Source organism: Micromys minutus (assembly GCF_963924665.1).
Source record: "Micromys minutus genome assembly, chromosome: 12".
Taxonomy (NCBI): Eukaryota; Metazoa; Chordata; class Mammalia; order Rodentia; family Muridae; genus Micromys; species Micromys minutus.
The window spans coordinates 5,702,719-5,721,937 of record NC_137981.1 but is presented as its reverse complement, the minus strand read 5'-3'; the positions used below and the strand labels follow the sequence as shown (position 1 = coordinate 5,721,937).

Genomic DNA, 19,219 nt, shown 5'->3' with positions numbered 1-19,219 from the left:
TTTATATGTACATATAGATGTATATTAGTTATAGTTGGATGATGTTTAACTGCTGGCTCTATCTGCTTGGCTGTTATGAGTCTGTTTAAATTATTTACTTCATTTTGATTTAACAGGAGTAGGTCATATACATCTAGAAAGCTGCCATTTCTTTTAAATTAGTAAGTTTAGTAGAGTATAAATTTTAAAAGTATATCTTTTATATTTTCTGAATTTTCCCCAGTGGTTGTTATAATGTTTGCCTTTTCATTTATAGTTTTATTAATATGGGTCTTCTCTTTCTTTAGCTTAAATTTAACTAAAGTTTTATTAATCTTGTTAATATTTTTAAAGAACAAATTTTATTTTCACCCCTATTTCATTAATTTCAGCACAAATTTTGATTATCTCTTCCAGTGTATGATTTTTGTTTTTGTTTTTAATTGCCTTTAGGTGCATCATTAAGTAATCAATTTGATATCAGCCTAATTTTTTATGTAGGTACATGATTCACTAAACTTTCCTCTTAGGATGCATTTATTGTTTCATTGATTCATACCACAGATTTCTGTAAGTTTCATTTCATTTAGTAATGGTCTTAGTGGCTGTTTCCTCTGAATGCATTATGACTTTGAATATTAATTTCTCAATACTGCAGGGTAGACGGTATGCATAGAGAACAATGGTACTTGGAAAGCAATTCCTATCAACCTTTCACACAGTGTCTAACAAAATATCTTGAGAATGATGGTCAGTGATCTACATAGCTTCTCTCTTGAGTAATGGTGATTGGATGCCCAAGAGGTTCAAAGCCATTTCTCACAGGATGATGGCACTTGCTTTGAGCTTTAGAAAAACTGGGCAGCTTGCTTAAGTGTTTGTATGGCCAGTAAGAGGGAAGACTGGGACCTGAGTCAAAGCATGTGTGAGATTCAAAACTGCCCCCTTCATCAGTTCCCCTCTGTCACCTTCAGAGCCACTACTGTCACTTTGTAAATAGGTACATTTCCCAAATTTGAGATTCTGAGAACTTTTGATCTTCCGACTTTTTACTCTGATTCATAGCATAGTTTCAGTCATTTAATAGCATTGGATGTGAATCGACAAATTGGAGTTAAAATTCTAGCTGTGCCATTGCATGGCTGTGTCACATAAAGCGGTTTCTGTAGCTTTAACTTCCTTTTTGCTTACCGTCAGTACAAACAGAACTGACAGTAGTTGTTGTAAGCTGGCCTGAAACAAATGGTCTCAGGCCCCCAACAATCCTACGCAGCTAACTCAGCTTACCATTCAGAATTCCAAGAAAAAATAGTACTAAGTGGGTGCTGTGCTTTTCCTCTGGGGCTTCCCAGATGAAAGGGGTTGGGAAGCCTTGTAGAAATCTATATAAAGTCTACTTTTGTGTTTTCTTTAAGGTGTTCTAGCTGCTCCAAATTTTATTGTGGAGAATGCCCGCCCTCTCCCGGAAAACGCCTCTGATCATACACGAGTTGCCACGGTCACCATGTCTCTCTCACCTCACACTTCTCTAGTTGGAGATCCTGTTATCCTTAACGCCAGCCCCACAGCGCATCCTTTTGTGCTGTCCCATAGATCCTCACATCTGTGGGATGTAAGTATAGAGCCAGATAGTTTTGAGCATACCCAAGGAGGTCTAAGTAAGACTATCTTCTACCTTACATTTTATTGCTTCTTTAGTTTGGTGTGGTGTGTGTGTGTGTTGTTTGTTTTATATAGTTTAGGTTGGTCTTAAACTCCTGATCTATTTTATTGGCCTTCTAAGTGCAGGAATTATAGGTGGGTACTAACCTGCCTGGTCCTCTTGCATGCTTTTAGTTAATTTAACATTTCACTCTTTGGGACTTTATGATGTGTCAGACATTCTCCAATTCCCTGAGAATAAAAAGAGCACCTATTTTACTGGGCCTCATCAGATACAAGGTAATGCCTTATTCTTAATACATTTAGTTGCATGTAGAAATGCCTGTTAATTAAGTAAATATACACAGAATAAAATTAAATCTTACCTGGGCAAGGAAATACAGGTTCTCAGATAAGTGGGAGTCCAAACAAAGGCATATGATCTACTCAGGGTTCTCTAAAGTAAGTTTATGTGAAAAGCAGTCTGCAGATTGGGCAGACATTGAATAAAAGAAGGAGGAAACATTCCAGGTCATGTGCAAGGGTCCTGTAGAAAGAGAAGGAGAAAGGACCAGATATGAACAGGGAGTGTGGTGAGAAATCTGACTGTAAAAGAGATTAAAGACAGAGCTTGTGGAATCTGGGAGATATGTTGGGAAGTTCTCCCTATTATCTAGTTCTGATAAAACTAATTCTCCTACTGGGAGAAGTTCACACAGGAATATTGCTCAGTATAAGAGATCTGGGTTCCTTATGATCAGAATTACTCAAATGTACTGCAAGGCTACTGCATGACTGCCATTCACCTGGTCTTTCTGCATTGTCCCCCTGGGGCCTAAAAGAGGATTCAAATCAGTGCAATAACATCATCAGGGCAACGTAGTTGAACTGCCCTAGAGTGGTTTGGTTACGGGCTGTGGTTATCTCTTGTGTCCCTCAAACCTCAAGCCTCTAAACACAGTGAGTAGCAAAAGCATATTCTATCAGGACAAAAGGAAAGCCAGGGAATAAGCTTGAACACACATGTACATTTACCTAAATCCACTCATAGGATATTGGCTGAGGAAAGTCACATGTCTAAGCCATAGGAAATGCAAAGTTGCATGGCAAGCATCAGAAACGTGGGGACAACTGCAGAGTATAGCAGAAAAGAAACACGGTCTGATAATGCTTTAACAGGATCACTCTTAGCCACTGTGGGCACAGAGTCTAGAGGGACAAGGGAGGTATTTAATAGGACCTGGGATATTTATGCCAAGCCATGGGATTGAAATTTGCTTCCATTGTGAATTTGGTGTACAACACTGTCTTACACTTGTTCTCTGTTCAGCTTCTACTGTAAGCCCAGCTCCAAACTTCTGCTAAGACTCTGTGGTCTTGCTGCTGCCTTTTGATCATGCAGTAAACTGATGAGCTTGCTTTTCCTCTGTATCTCCTCTGCTTATGAACCTAGGTAATTGCTTGCTTTTCTGTGTTTTTGTTCTGTTTCCTGTAAAATGAGATGATTAGTAACCATATTACCTTGCTGACAAAACGATTTTGTGAGATAATACACGTGAAGTTCCATGTTGCTGTGTAGGCCATAAGAAGTAGTTGATACCTAGAAATTGTTCTAGGATAAATATATTTATAGTTCAGTACTCAGCTAGGTTATAAATATTAGAGACAATAAATGAGGCCACACTATTAAAATGATATCTCTACTACACTAGCTGTGGAAGCACATACCTTTAATCCCAATACTAAGAGTCGAGGATGTAGAATCATGAGTTTCAGCAACCTGGAGTACATGTATCAAAATAAAACCAAATTGTCTGTGTGGTGGCTCCCAGTTGTAATCCTAGTACGTGAGAGGTTGGAACAGAGGATTGCTGTGTATTTAAGTCTGTCTTGCTTTACGAATTGAGCAATAGGTCTACCTGGGCTGTAATATGAGACCATGTCTCATACTAACTAACCAACTAATGAACTAAAACAAAAAAAGACCAAACTTAAACCAAATAAATAAATAATCAAACAAGTAAAAATTACTATAGATTAGTTCTAAATAGCATTAAAAGAAGCTTGATTATGAGATAGCATCATAGCATAAAAACATGCCTGCAAGTGAAGACCTGCTTTTACTTACAGTACAGTAAAAAGGGCATGCTCTGCTTTATTTAGGGCTTTATATATATATATATATATATATATATATATATATATATATATATATATATGTATATATATATACACATATACATACATATATATATATATATATATATATATATATATATATATATATATATATCTTTATTCTTTCTTCTTTGAAGCCAACCATTTGACCTTCTGTCATTGTGCCCTTTCTAACATTTTAGTTACTTTTCACTGGAGTACCCAAGCTGGACTTTGAGGTGGTAGCACTCTATTCTTTGACAATACACGCCAAAGACAACCTCGGGGCAACAGCATTCCAGACCATTTTTGTCCAGATTGAAGATGTGAATGAGCCTCCGGTCTTCACTGGGTCACTTGCCCAGAAAAATCAAGGTACCATGGTTTGTATGGGAGAAAGGAAGCCTGAGGACACAGATGTAGTCCTATGCTCTATGTCTTAGGTGCTTTCATGAGGTTCTGGCTATAAGGGCTGGTGTAATGGCTCCGCAGCTGAATGGATTTGTAATGTAAACCCAATGTCCAGATGTGACCATTGGAACCAACAGTACAAGTAGAGAACTGATTCCTGAAAGTTGTCCCCTGAACACCATACATGTTCACACACACACACACACACACACACACACACACACACACACACACACAGAGAGAGAGAGAGAGAGAGAGAGAGAGAGACACTAGCTGATATGTATTGGGCCCTGACTATGTCTAGGTACTGTCTTTATTTTTTAAGATTTATTTATTTATTATATATAAGTACACTGTAGCTGTCTTCAGACACACCAATAGAGGGCATCCAGATCCCATCACAGATGGTTGTGAGCCAGCATGTGGTTGCTGGGATTTGAACTCAGGACCTTAGGAAGAGCAGTCAGTGCTCTTAACTATTGAGCCATATCTCCAGCCCAGGAACTATCTTAAAAGCTTTAAGTGGATTGCTTGTTTAACATTCACAGCACTGGAGGGAAGTTCTTTTATTCCCTTAGTCCCACTGCACAGAAAACAGACTGAAGTAATTTTCTCAGTATTGAAAATGACCCACGTATGTGTTTCATCACAGTGTTCTAAAATCGATCTTTTAAATGTGTCTGGAATATATTCCTGAGATAGAATATATTCCTGAGACCTGGTGAGGTCTCTTTTGTTCTTCCTTCTCCCACCTTGTAGGTGGCTCTTTGCCTCGCTCTTGACTCTTTCTCATTCTATAAAGTCAAATACTTAATTCTTACTTGTGGAAAAATCTGTAGTATTCAGCTAAAACAAAATAGTTCAAATGTAGGTATTGCTACCAACTGGAATGAGTTACTTGTCTTGTGTGAACCTGTCTCCTCATTGCTACATTTTAGATAGGAACTGTTCCCACAGATTCATGTGTTTCAGCAATGGTCCCCAGCCGCTGGCACTGGTTTTGGAGGTCATAAGGAACACTAAGAGGTGGAGTTTTGTTGGACGAGGCAGAACACTTGAGAGTGGGTCTTAAGGTTTACTTCCCAACTTTTCTCTATTTTCTGTTAATGGAGAAATGAGGAGGTGAAGTGTTTTTTCTGCACACGTTCATTGCTATAGATCCTTCTGCTCTCATCCTTTCTTTCCATAAAATGACCGATCCAAACAAATCTATCCTCCTTATGTAGTGACTAATAAAATTACCAATCCAGCTGAGATGTCAGTCTTACCTTGATGCATGTCTTAGTTAGGGCTACTATTACTGTGATAAAACACTATGACCAAAAGCTAGTCGAGGAGGAAAGAATTTATTTGGCTTATATTTCTGCATTTTAGTCTATCATTGAAGGAAGCCTGGGCCAAATCTCAGGCAGGGCAGAAAACTGGAGGCAGGAGCTGATGTAGAACCGAGGAACGGTGCTATTTACTGGCTTGTTCCGAATGGCTTGCACATCCTGCTTTCTTATAGAACCTAGGACACCAGCCCGGAGATGGAACCACCTACAATGATCTGGGTCCTTCCCCATAAATCATCAATTAAGAAAATTCCCTACATTAGCACTAATGGAGACTTTTTCTCAATTGATGTTCCCCCCTCAACATAAAACTATCCAGCACAATACATACAGTGTTTAGAAGTGCCAAATAGGGCTGGAGAGATGGTTTTGTGGTTAAGGGAACTGTCTGCTCTTCCAGAGATCATGAGTTCAATTCCCAGCAACCACATGGTGGCTCACAACCATCTGTAATGGGTTCCGATGCCCTCTTCTGGTGTGTCTGAAGACAGCTACAGTGTACTCATGTACATAAAGTAAATAAATAAACACTAAAAAAGAAGTGCCAAATAATGTGTGCACACGATCAGTGCTCTATAGATGTTAATGTCTCTTCTTTCTGTTCCCCACACATACGATGAAGCCTTACATAGATTCAAGGTCAAATCATATTCTTTTGACTTCTCAAACAGTCAAACTGCTTGTGGTTAAATCCAACAAGGGTTGTGTGTTAAAATGTAGGTCTGTGTGGCTATGGTCTAACTAGACCTTGAAGACTTTTTTGGTATCCAGAAGGACCACTTTCTTCATAAAATGGGACAGCAATAGGTATGATGTTCCCTTCTGCATGCAAGGGTCTCACATTTTCAAGCCTTTTTATTCTACTCCCCCAATGACTTGTAAGTTTGAATCTTCCAATTACTATGACTGTCCTAAAACATGTAACAGCTGGGCGTGTGGCTCAGTGAAAAAACATGTCTTTAGCATGTGTAAGGCCATGATTGTAGCTCCTAGCATACTTCCAACATATATGAATGGGACTAGAAAAACTTAAGGAGGAAACATTGAAAAAACGCTCCTGGAGTGGTTCTATAATTTTGGACTCATTAGTGATTTTTGAATCTCAGTAGAACTAGAGTGATAAAAGCCATCAGTGTTGTTAAGTGCTTAGCTATCAGTAAGTATTAAAGTTGTTTACTATTGCTGTTATTAAAGATAATAAATGTTTTTCCTGTATGCATGGCTGAGGATAGATAATACAATGTTGTCTACCACCATCACTGTTGCCATGACTAGCTTCACCGAAATCACTATATATAAAACATCTGTACTGACTACAGCTCTTTAAGACACTTCTTATCATGTATTAATTATAGATAATAATGGTTTTCATCATAAGATATCATACTTGTACATGAAGAATTTTGATCACCCCACTCCCTCTTATGCTTTACTCACACATAACTGAACGAGGAGCTTTGGGTTAGTATTGGTGAGACCCGCACACTGACACCTATTGTACATTTTTGGGCAGTTACTGAGATTTACATCACGGAGGACACTGCCCACGGCACCATCATTTACAGAGCAGCGGCCAAGGACCCAGAGGGTGCTATGTTGGAGGTAATTTGTCTTTTGGAATAAAAGATATCAGTGCTTGGTAGTTTATATGTGATTGTACTTGTATATAAAGACATAAAACAAAGGATTTATATTCTCCAATTAAGTCCAAAATGTACTTTTGCCTTAATTATCAGGATATTTCAAGTGAAAATGATTGAATTTAAAATTGAATTGAATTTCTAGGTAATTGTTTCTGTTCTAGTGCAACCGGTTCTCTGTAGGCAGACTTAGCCTACCCCTAAAATACTATTAAAGAAAAGATGTTGAGATATTTTATTTCATTGTTAGGTATCTTGGCTGCACATATGGTAGAAAAACAAATCCAGTATTCTGAGATTAATGTGTAATTCATAATGTTAGGTCTTGTCCTCAGACCTCATATATCTTAGACAGGAAAGAAACTTGGAATCAAAAGGCTTCCGCTTATGGTCTGACGTCACCAATGAAGGTTACTTATCCATCTGCTTTTCTATTTTAACTGTCAAATTGTGGAAATGCCACATGACTGCTTTATCTTCTCTTGTATGGCTCTCTTATTATAATCAAACACCACAAAGAATGTGGAAGTAGTTTTAAAATGTGAAACATTTTGTAAACAGCAGGATTTATAATATTGTTTTAATTTTTGAAGCCATATGAAATGATTGTGGCACTAAGCCAGGATGCTTTTGACTCTTGGGTCAATAGGCAAGAATAACATGTTTTAAATTTTTAATCTTGTATCTCTTTTCATAACTGGCTAAAAATGAGAGGCTTGTTCATATTGCTACTGTATTTTTGATATTTGTGAGTGGTTGAACTCTTCTTCAAGTCAACTGAGTCTTACACAATTGTATTTATGCAGTAGATGGCCACTCGCATCTGGGAAAGTGTCCACATGGCTTTTAAATTACATGGAACACTATGGTTGCTGTTGAGATCCCCCACATACATTTGTCTCTTCCTCCTCCAAGCGCAATGCCACCTCCAGGATGGGACTGGAAAGGTCACAGTTTCCTTTGCAACATGCAATTAAGCAACCTAATCATGCATATTGCTCCAAATGAACACATTCCAGATTATAGCATTAAATCCAGTACCTAGCAACTGTACCACACAGAAATCAGATAGCACACAGCAATTGCTTCCTTGGGGTTCTTCATGATAGCTCACCCACAATGCTGACATTTTAGTATGGAAAATAAATATGTGACAGTTCAATAGGTTTTAGTTGTAATTCTAACATGCAATCTAAATGTCTTGCTAGCCAATTAACACAAGTAACTCATTTCAAATGATGGACTCCCAGTAGCTTGCTCATACAGATTAAACACTTCTGGCCCTGGCCCTATATTTTTCTCAGAAGAGAATTGGTTTGGGGGACCCATTTGGAAGGCCTATGTAATGTTCTTTGTGAATTTTACCAAACAGGGAATGGCATTTCAGTAGTGACATAGGCTGTGGAAACTTCTATTTAGACACACTCCTACACACATCCTCTGACACACTAGATCAGACCAGATGTGCTATTTCAACACTATGACTGGATAGCCTCCCTTCATTTGCTTGAACCTTTATTTTGACTCAGAGTTAAATTGGCTCTAATGTGGAGAAGTTTGCCACTCTTTTGAGGCCTTACCAATAATGATAATGACAATGACATCAATAACTATCTCGATAGGCATGTGTTTATATGATGGAATCGCTATGATATCATTAAAGGAGATGCTGTCATTTTCCATGCTATAACCTAATGAATAAATAGCAAATGCATGTCTCTAAATCTTGTTTCTTAGACCACAAACAGTTCCCAAAATGTATTTCTTTTTTTATTGGTTATTTTATTTATTTTCATTTCAAATGTTATCCCCTGCTTCCTAGATTCCCCTCCGCAAACCCCCTAGCCCATCTCCCTTCCCCTTGATTCTATGAGGGTGCTCCCTTAACCACCTACTCTACATACCCCCCAGCATTCCCCTAAGCTAGAGCATCCAGTCTTCACAGGATCAAGGGCTTCCCTTCCCATTGATGCCAGATAAAATAATTATCTGCTACATATGCATCTGGGGCCATAGGTACCCCCATGTGTATTCTTTGGTTGGTGGTTTAGACCCTGGGAGCTCTGGGGGAGTCTGGTTGGTTGATATTGCTGTTCTTCCTATGGGGTTGCAAACCTCTTCAGCTCCCTCAGTTCTTCCTCAATTGGGGTCCCCATGCCCAGTCCAATGGTTGGCTGCAAGCATCTGCATGTGTATTGGTCAGGTTATGGCAAAGCCTGTCAGGAGACAGCTATATCAGGATCCTGCCAGCAAGTGCTTTTTGGTATCAGCAATAGTGTCTGGGTTTGGTGTCTGCAGATGGGCTGGATCCCCAGGTGGGGAAGTTTCTGGATGGCCTTTTCTTTGGTCTCTGTTCCACTCTTTGTCCTTGCATTTCCTTTAGAGAGGAACAATTCTGGGTTAGCATTTTTGAGATGGGTGGGTGGCCCCATCCCTGAACTGTTAGACCATGCCTAATCTCTGGATATAGTCTCTACAGGTGCTTTCTCCTCTTGTTGGGCATGACAGCTAATGTCATCCTAGTTGGGTTCTAGGAGCCTCTTATTTTCCTGCCATCTGGCACTTTCTGTTGGCTAACCCCATTTCCCATCCCGGACTGCTACACACCTCTGTTCAATTTCCTGACTCTCTATATCTCTCCTGTTTCCTCCCAGACCTGACCCTGACTCCTTTTCCCTCCCCTTCCTCCCTCTACATCCCATGACTATTTTGTTTCTCTTTCTAAGTAGGACTGAAGCAGCCACACCCAAAGCATATTTCATAATGTATGAGTTCTATCACATGAGCCATGAGAGAAATGAAAGATCTTAGGGATGTTAACTACATTAAAAAAATTCACAGTGTACAGTGTATAAAATGTTCACAGGACTTTTAAAATAGAGGTCTGTTTGTGTACTGAATCTTCATTTGTCCATGGTACTTGAAAATGTATCATGTGTTATTATGCTGTATAATGTTTAATTGGTACTTCACAAAGCAGACAGTTTATATTTTGTCTTACTCTAAAAACAGACATAATGTGACCACTTACCAGCACTGTTATAATGATGAAAGATGAAACTTTGGGTGAGGACAGTTTGCAGACCAAATATTAATGCAGTGAGACTGCATTTCATCCACATTCAGGCACAGATGAACTCCATTTCTTGGCTTCTTCCTGCATCTTCATCCTTGCTTAGGGTTGATAAGGTGATCTGACATTATGGTACAGTAGATATTCTTCAAAACAGAAAAGATTGGACTGCTCAACTTTATAATTAGGAGATCTGAACACCAACAGTAATAACAACAATATCAGCATTTTTCTCTTGCTCATCTGGGCAAACTGTTATCCCCAGACTTGGAGGGACTAGGGAATATGGAATATCACAGCTTAGCTCAGCCTACCTGGTCTAAAAGTACAAAGCTTCATGGTCAACTCATGAATTATTAGAGGCTGAGTGAATTACAGAGTGAAAAACTGAACTATTTTGGCAGGAACATATTTTCAAAGATTTTAAATCAAGGATTCTACCAGATTGTCACTGTGGATACCAAGAAAGAGCATCTTATGTGGCCAGCAGAGAAAAGAGGATTATCTTATAAATAAAACTCAAAAAAAAAAAAAAAATCTCAAGTCCTTGTCCACACACAAGGCTTATCTTTCCAGATGAGAGAAGGGAGATTTTGATGAAGTTTTTTCATTTGGAATACGCATACATATTTCCATATGTTTATGTATATACATGAATAATACACACACACACACACACACACACACACACACACACATATATATATATATATATACATATATACACATACTTCAAAAAAGCTTCAAAAAGCAAAGAACAAAATAATGATGGTGTTGAGGAGACCCCTCACCTTATCTATCGACAAATGAAGATAAAAATTAGAGCCGATTTCTCATTCAAAAACATGCAGATAGTGTGGCTGGCAGGGGCTGTGTGGATGCCCATGGCCCACACTGCTGCTGGCACTTATGTTTAAATCTATGATTGTTGAGGCCACCAGAGGCCGTGTTGATGCCTGTGGTTCACGCTTCTGCTAGGACCCATGTTGATGTCCATGATCTGTGCTACCACCTCAAACCATGTGGAAGTTATGATCCATTCTGCCTCCAGCTGCTATGGGCAGTGGTATTGATGACTCACACCTGCGAATGAAAGACACTGAAGGCATCTGTGACAATCCTTCCCCTGCCCAGAAACTCCCAGAACAAATTAGTCCAAACAGGAAGCTTTTGAAGAGAGTTCTTAAAAACTGCTAAAGATGCTGGAGTGTGAAACTTCACAGTTGATGGCTTGGAAGAGAGCACCAGGGTTCTTTATTTGTTTTTCTCTTTTTTTAATTGGATATATTTTATTTACATTTCAAATGTTATCCCCTTTTCCGGTTTTCCCTAGATAACCCCCCTAGCTCATCTTCCCTCCTCCTGCTTCTATGAGGGCACCCCTTCATCCATCCAGCCCCTCCTACCTCTCTGCCCTGACATTCTCCTACACCGGGGCATCGAGCCTTGGCAGGACCACGGGCTTCTTGTTGGCACTAGGGTTCTTTAAGGGGCTGGCTGCTTGGAGTTTGACCATGCTCCAGTGACTATATGGGTAACAGAAATTGGACTTTGTAGTTTTTTGTGGGGGAGAGGGGAACAAAAGGGTAGGAGGATGGACCAGGGAGGAATGGGCAATGAGTGTGATTTGTGTGCATTGTATAAAACACCCAAATAATTAATAAAAATGTGTTTTGGAAAAGATTAAAACAAAATCGTGCAAGCAAAGAAAGTCTGAAATGAAGTATTTTAAAAGTTTTAAGAAAAAAACAGGACAGACAAGAACTTTATATCCAGTGAAATTATATCAAGTCATCAAGTTGAATACCTTAAAATATACCTATATAAAATACACTTCCTATAAAACATGTATCTATGTTAAGTTTTAAAGACTAGAAATGATTTCTTAAAATCAACAAAAACAGACATTCATTACTCACACATCTACCTTTCATAAAGTGCTAAAACATCCTCATACATGGAGGCTCATAAGGAGGAGAGAAACATGGCTCTGCATTAAAGAAGGTCCTAAATGTAAGTATTTCCCATTTTTCATTGACAAAAAATACGTTTTGTAGTGACAAGGCATCAGGACTTAGAGAATATGGAAAGTTTAAAATGAGAGCTGATAGATATTCCAGACTACAGGAGAAGAATTATAAATGCTGAGTTGTGTTGCGTGCACCACCTATAAAACAATACAGTGTTGTTAATGGCTACATGTAGATGATTCGAATTGTGCCCTGAAAATTCAGAGGTTGCAACTGACATATGAGGCGAGGAAATAAAGCTGTGGGAAATAGGGAAAACAATAAAGGACAAAGAAGAGCAAATATAACTCACGGAAAATGATTATGACAATTTTAGATAGTAATTCAAGTTACATAAAGCTGCGAAGAGATTGCCAGGGTTAATTAATAAGAATAAGGACTCATCTATATGGTGTCTACATGAGACCTATCTTAAATATTAAAAACTTGTATTGGTTAAAAACAAAAGCATAGAGAAAAGATACACCTTCTAACACCGACTCAGGTGAGGATGAAGATGCTTAGCCAAAGTTGGCTCGCAACTAAGTCATGTTCATTAGAACAAGCCCTGGACATCTTGATATTTCATCATGGGATGATTAAAAATTGCCATAGAGATCCCTCCTCTCTTCATGTATCACAGTCACAAGGCTGGGGGCAACAGATGGTGATGGTTGTTGGCTGTCACTTGAGATTGACACTACTCCTCTCTGTGGAGTTGGAGATTATCCAGATACCTCACTAGTTTTCTTCAGCGGCACCCTGATAGTCTATGCCACACACCTTCCTCACCCCACAAACCTCCCACCTCCGCCCATGAGACCTTGGGATCAGCATTTACCTTTCTTGGTAGTTATATCAAAATTTAGTTTCAACGTCTGAGCACACTGTCAATTTTATTCCACTTAAAATTTTTTAGAACTATAAAAATGCCGTGGAATAAGAAAGGTGAGAGAGAATACTCTCTTTGACATTTATTGGGCCGTTGCCCTTCTTTATGGTGAAATAAATTTATGGCCCAAAGGTTAACTGACTGAGTAATGTGTCCTGCCTGGTGTGTTTATAGAAACAGCCAATGAGCTTTGGGTGAAAATAGGTCCGGATTCTCAGACAGTAAGGGCAGAGAGTGACAATATTGGCATGTGATGGTGCTCTTTTCATAGTAAGTTTTAACTAATTCAGGACACCCAGGTCAAGTGACAAACCTCAGTAGGTAGATAAACACACACACACACACACACACACACACACACACACACACACACACACATACACACACACACACACACACACACACACACACACACACACAGAGAGAGAGAGAGAGAGAGAGAGAGAGAGAGAGAGAGAGAGAGAGAGAGAGAGAGAGAGGCAGGAATTCTATATGCTTTTATTTTCTTTCAAATATTAGGAAGTAGTTTGCTTTAGTTCTAATAATTTATTGGAGAGACTCAAAAGTCCCAAATAAGCAACATTTTCTGAAAGTTTGATTCATTATAGGCATTAAAAGAGCCACACTATACTGTGGTTGCTGAAAGTCTACTTCTATATCTTTATTACTTTAGCCTCTTTGCTAAATGTGATGACTCAATGTAGCCTGCAGATTATATGTGCAAATAAACAATATTTTCTGTTTATTTTCTGTTTATTTTATTTTCAAGTGTATTGACTGAAAGCTGACAATGATCAGATTTTTATGGGAAAGTGATATTTGGAATTTCTAAGGGGCATAATTAGCGATGGAGTCATCAAAAGACTCAACAATTACACTGTAGCCAAGCATTTAATTATGGATCTGAAGATTTTAATTACACGCTGCTATTTTATAACACAGCTGTAAAACAAACATTAAAGGGGAGAAAAAGATGAGGTTGTTGCATTAGAAAGTAGAATATGTAAATTTCCCTTTACAATTCTGCTTGAATGGATTATTCTAAAGTATAACCGTTTTTGAAAAAGAGAGGGCCATTTCCTTTGAATAGTATCTACATTTTCAGTTTTTCTGTTTCGTTAAGGGAAAACACATCACATTGGTTGAATGTAGTCAACTGTTGGAAGTATGAGGTTTTATCATTTCCATTCTTGCATTTCAGTCAAAATTAGCAAATAGGATCGATTTCTTACATGGACCTTAGATTTTCAAAGACTACGTTTAGATTCTTATATCTGTAATTCATAGAAAACTTGAAACAAATAAGATCTGTGGCTGTAGCTCTTGGAATATCCAGATGTACAGACTGGATTTCAGACACAGGGGATTCAAGTTTTCATATGAACAGATTGATGCTTACTCCAGAACATACAAACTCTACCCTGTCTTTTTAGAAGTAGTTGATGGATGGCCATCTGTCCCGGCACATACCTTTAATCTTAGCCCTTGGGAGACAGAGGCAGGCAAACCTCTGAGTTCTAGGTCAGCCTGATTTACATTCTTTTTTTTAAAATTGAACAACTTTATTTTAAAAAACAAAGATAAATGTACAAATTTTAAGCATTTTTGCATAAAAGTATACAAATGCATTTTTGTCAGTGCTTGTTTTTTTTTTTAAAGGTTTGATAGTATGCATTAAGATCTTACTAGTTACAATGAGCATAAAGTACATGTAAAACCAGATGTAACCTGGAATTAGTCAAAGTTTTCTTGGTGTGTAAGGATTAAGCATAATGGTTTTTTCTTTTTTTTTTCTTTTTTCTTTTTTTGAACTTCATATAGTCTGTGAGTTGTTTCTGGGGCAGTCCGAGCCTCTGGGGTTAGCATCCCACTATCAGTGACTGCATATTATGTCTGTTCTTTTGTGACTGGGTTATCTCACTCAGGATGATATTCTCTAGATGCATCCATTTTCTTAAGAATGTCATAAAGTCATTGTTTCTGATAGCTGAGTTGTACTCCATTGTGTAAATGTACCACAATTTTTGTATTCATACAGAATACATTCTAAGACAGCTAGAGCTATACAGAGAAACCCTGCCTTAAAAAGGAAAAAAGGAAGGAAGGAAGGAAAACAGAAAAGAAAGGTAGTTGATGGGAATCAAGGCCAAAGAACGGTAATGGGGGTTGACCCATAAAATCTTCTGTGCCAAGATCTTCATCCATCACCATGGCTATAACTGGCTCATGAGCTCATCCCTTCCTCATTGATGGAGGATGACAGAACATTACATAAGAACTGGCTAAAGACTAGGTCACATGATTTACCTTGAGATTCGTGGGACTGCAACTGGAAAGCAACGAAGACTGAAAAAGAGGGAAGTTGACTTAACAAAGAACTCATATGGGAAGTAGTATTAAATGAAGGCACACTGTGTAAACCACAAGATCCTCATTATAGTGAAGTTTTCATCACAACGTTCAGAATTGGCAGACACTCTAAGCTCAGGTTTATCCTAAATACTCTGTTGGTTTATCACTCTGTTTCACAAGCCTCTTCCTGAGGCCAGAGCAGTTCCAGATTCATCATCTACTTTACTGGCCTGTGAGTCTGTATGCCTCTGGGCAGAATACATTTGGGCACACCAGCCCCAGGCTCCTGGGTTATAGTTATGACCACCAATGCACCAAGCTGTACCTCACCCTGAGATAAACTAGCATAGCACTTTATTAGGGCCAGGTTCTATGCTGTTAGCAGCTTTCTACTGCTGGGGTGGGCTTCAAGATTGCTGCAACCAACTTCAAGTGTTGCTAGCTAGAATGGAAGTCTGACATGCTAAGACTATATGTCTCCCATTGACTTTGGATCTGTTTTAGATGCTCCATTAGTAGGCCTGAAGATAGGCCATTAGGATCTTCTCAGTATTAGATTTCACTAGTCAAGTAGTAAGTTTCAGCGTCAAATTCTGCATTTAGTTCTCAGTCTAACTTCTAGAAAAAGGGGTCTTGAACCATGTAATGCTGCTCAAGGTTTGGGTAGTATTTGGTGACTGTCCTTTGTAGTCTAGGATGATGTTAAGCTGTGCCATATCTGAATGTCATAGCTGCAGTGTCCCATGGTCTTAGATATATGGTGAGATACCAGTAGCACTAACTAAATGCAAGGCCAAGTGCAAGACTGACATACTGAGGCATAAGTGTTTGCTTGGTTTCAGGGCAGATCCAGTGTCCTCTCTGTGAGCCACCAAGGTTCAATGATGGATGGTAGACATAGTGCTTTGACCATTGTTAAAATGGGCTTGGTGCTGGGTTTCATGTCTAAGCCCTGAGTTTCTCTCTTGTTCTGAAAACCCTTTGCCTATACTAACTTATTTGGAGTAGAGGAGGAGTAAGGTGAACAAGCTTTGAACTACCTGTTTTTCGTAGTCTTTTCCTTTTGCTATACTGCAAGCAACTACCACGACCTCTCCCTTAGTGTCTTTACCTCTCACAGAGTCTGTTGTGACTGTACAGAATTTAATAGAGAAACTATCGTTTCCTTGATGCTTTCATATTGACCGATTCAACAGCACTCACTGAATCTTGATTTACTTTGCTCAGTATAGACAAACAGATTTATAATTTTAATGTTTCAAACTCTCCATTATTTCTATGTTGACAAATATTAAGGCTATCTCTGAGATTTGGGCATAGTGCCTCAAGTCTGTGATTTTATTGTTTTATTGAAGCATCTGAAATTCAAAATCAGTATGGGCCACATTAACAAGACCCTTGCCTCTAAAGAGAAAAAGAATGAAGCACAGGAAATCCCCAATAAAAACAACCCTAGACTGTCATTTGCTCTTCAGAAATTATTATATGAAGTGGAAATGCAAGGGTTCCTTGGAAAGTCAGTTGTATTGGAAGGTGTTTTGCTGGGGCAAACACATGAAGGAATGTGTAGCAGAAGTGGACACAGGTCAAAGACTAAGGCAGATTCATGAAGGAAGGTTTCACTGAAGCAGACGTAGGAGAGGATGTTCTGCTAAATCAAGCATGTGAAAGAACATGTGATGAAGGGTTCTTTGCCAACAATACATGTATTGGTCCACCTTACCTTTGGTAGTTGAGCTACATTTGTTGGGACTCCATGGAGAGAAATTTGTCAAAAATTTTCTGGTGATGTGCGGTAGTTTCTTGCTTTGGTGGACTCAGGGTCCTTGGAAGAGTGATGTCAGCTGAAACAGACTCGGGTGCTGAAGCAAGGCCCATGGAGGACAAGTGATGTTTGCAGGGTCTAAAAAAGACTTGATGGATAGGTGACTGGTGCTAATTTGCCTTGCTTATAGAGCTGGCCGTGCGATGCTTGTGAGTCTTGCTTCTTCTCTGATCTTAGCCTCCCCGAGTGAGGCACAGCCGTGAACTTCTCCTGGTATTCTTCCTGGTCTCTCCTGCTGACTGGAGCTTGAGGCCTGGCTGTCTCTGCTAGGTAGTGCCACCACTGCTGACTTGTGTTTGCTATCCCAGCTCTACCAAACAAAGTGTCCGCGAGTGGATTGTGTTGCCACTGCCTGCTAACATGAGAACTGAACTGCTGATTTCTAGACAACACTGAAGGGAGCTGTTCCAAAGAACCTTTCTTAAAGGTCCACGTCCTGCCCCTTACCCCCCCATATTTTTTCTTTCCCACTACCTCTGGTGGGTGGTAGGCTAAAAGGGAGCTTAAAGCATTTAAAAACTACCATCAAAATAGGGTTTGAAAAAATTAAAGATACAATTATAGACTATAAACGATTCAAAACTTTTACCCTTTAGTCTGTAGAACTCCATCAAAAATAAATCACCTTTTTCTGCCTTTTCATAGCCTTAACTAATATTGTCAATTGAAAATGACTTTCATGAAGTTACAAGACCCATAAAAGCAGGGATTAAGTGCATCTTACTGATCACAGTATCTTGGTGTCTATGATGTACTTAAATAAAATATCAGAAAAGGCCTTAAAAGGAGATCTTTTTCAAGAGCTTCAAATGTTTTGAAATCAACCATAGCTTTCAAAACTTTTGAAAAGTTATTTGATACAAAACATGGTTGAGACACTTCTGCATTCTCAAGTTTTTTATTGTATAGGTAGGTATGAAAATACTTGTCCTGAATAAATTGGTCTAGGTGCCAAGACTGCACGATTGAGTACAGTATGTATAAGACATTTAAATCCATGAACTTCACCGAGTAGGGAAGAAAGATGACAACAGCCAAGCAGCAAATCTGTTTATTCAATATTCGATTGCAGACAAAGATAGCAAAAATCCCCAAGAAGCAGCAGATTAGCATGGTTCAGACCCTAAAGCACATCATCATGACTGTACTGTGAGGGTGAGTGGGAGGGCACTGCTGACGTAGGTTCATGGGAGCCCTCTCAAACACAAGAAAGGACTTCACAGTTTCCTCTGACTGCTGTGAGATTGTTTGTATGGGGGAATGCACAATATGGTTTACATAAAAATAACCAGAAAGCGTCTGTGTGGATGGAAAAGAACTCTACAAGACAAAAGTGCAACGAGGAACCCATGTGAAGCGGCGGCACTATGTCACGAGAGAGGAAGACTTAGTCTAGGATGTTGACAGTTGGACTGGTAGGAAATTACTTGATTTTATAGATTTTCCCAATATATTCCATCATGAAAAATTTGAGCATACAGAAAAATGGAAAAAGCTGAACAACTGGAACAATTATTACCAACATCTCCACTGTGCAGCACAGCCCACCCAATCCTAGCTTCTCTGGTGGACAGGGTGTCCATCTGTCTCTTTAAAAAATTCTCTTGCTGTCCTAGACAGGTCAAGTCCCAGGAAGAGTAAAAGGATTTAGCACTAAGCTTCTTTACTTGGTGTGTGTTTGCACGTGTGCCTGTGCATGTGCTACAGTGCATGTGTTGGAGGTGAGAGAACAACATCTGAAAGTTTTCTTTTTTCATGTGGGTTTCAGGTATCAAACTTAGGACGGCACAGTTGGTGGCAAACATCTTTATCCTCTGAGCCACCTGAATAGCCTTTTTATCCAGTGAAATTATCTCCCTCGCCTAAGTTTAAGGTGGGTCTTCTGATATCAGTTAACCTGGCCTGA

The 19,219-nt window shown here is 39.1% G+C and overlaps 1 protein-coding gene across 1 annotated transcript in view; it reads left to right on the top strand.

Moving 5' to 3' along the window:
• LOC308427790 (cadherin-related family member 3-like) overlaps positions 1-19,219 on the top strand; it is a gene marked incomplete at both ends in the record, with an annotated part of 69,212 nt that overhangs the window by 4,687 nt on the left and 45,306 nt on the right. The window contains 3 exons of the mRNA XM_080926010.1: positions 1,395-1,591; positions 3,981-4,152; positions 7,036-7,124. Of these exons, the coding sequence (XP_080782136.1) occupies positions 1,395-1,591; positions 3,981-4,152; positions 7,036-7,124 (458 nt within the window). The remainder of the gene's footprint in view (positions 1-1,394; positions 1,592-3,980; positions 4,153-7,035; positions 7,125-19,219) is intronic.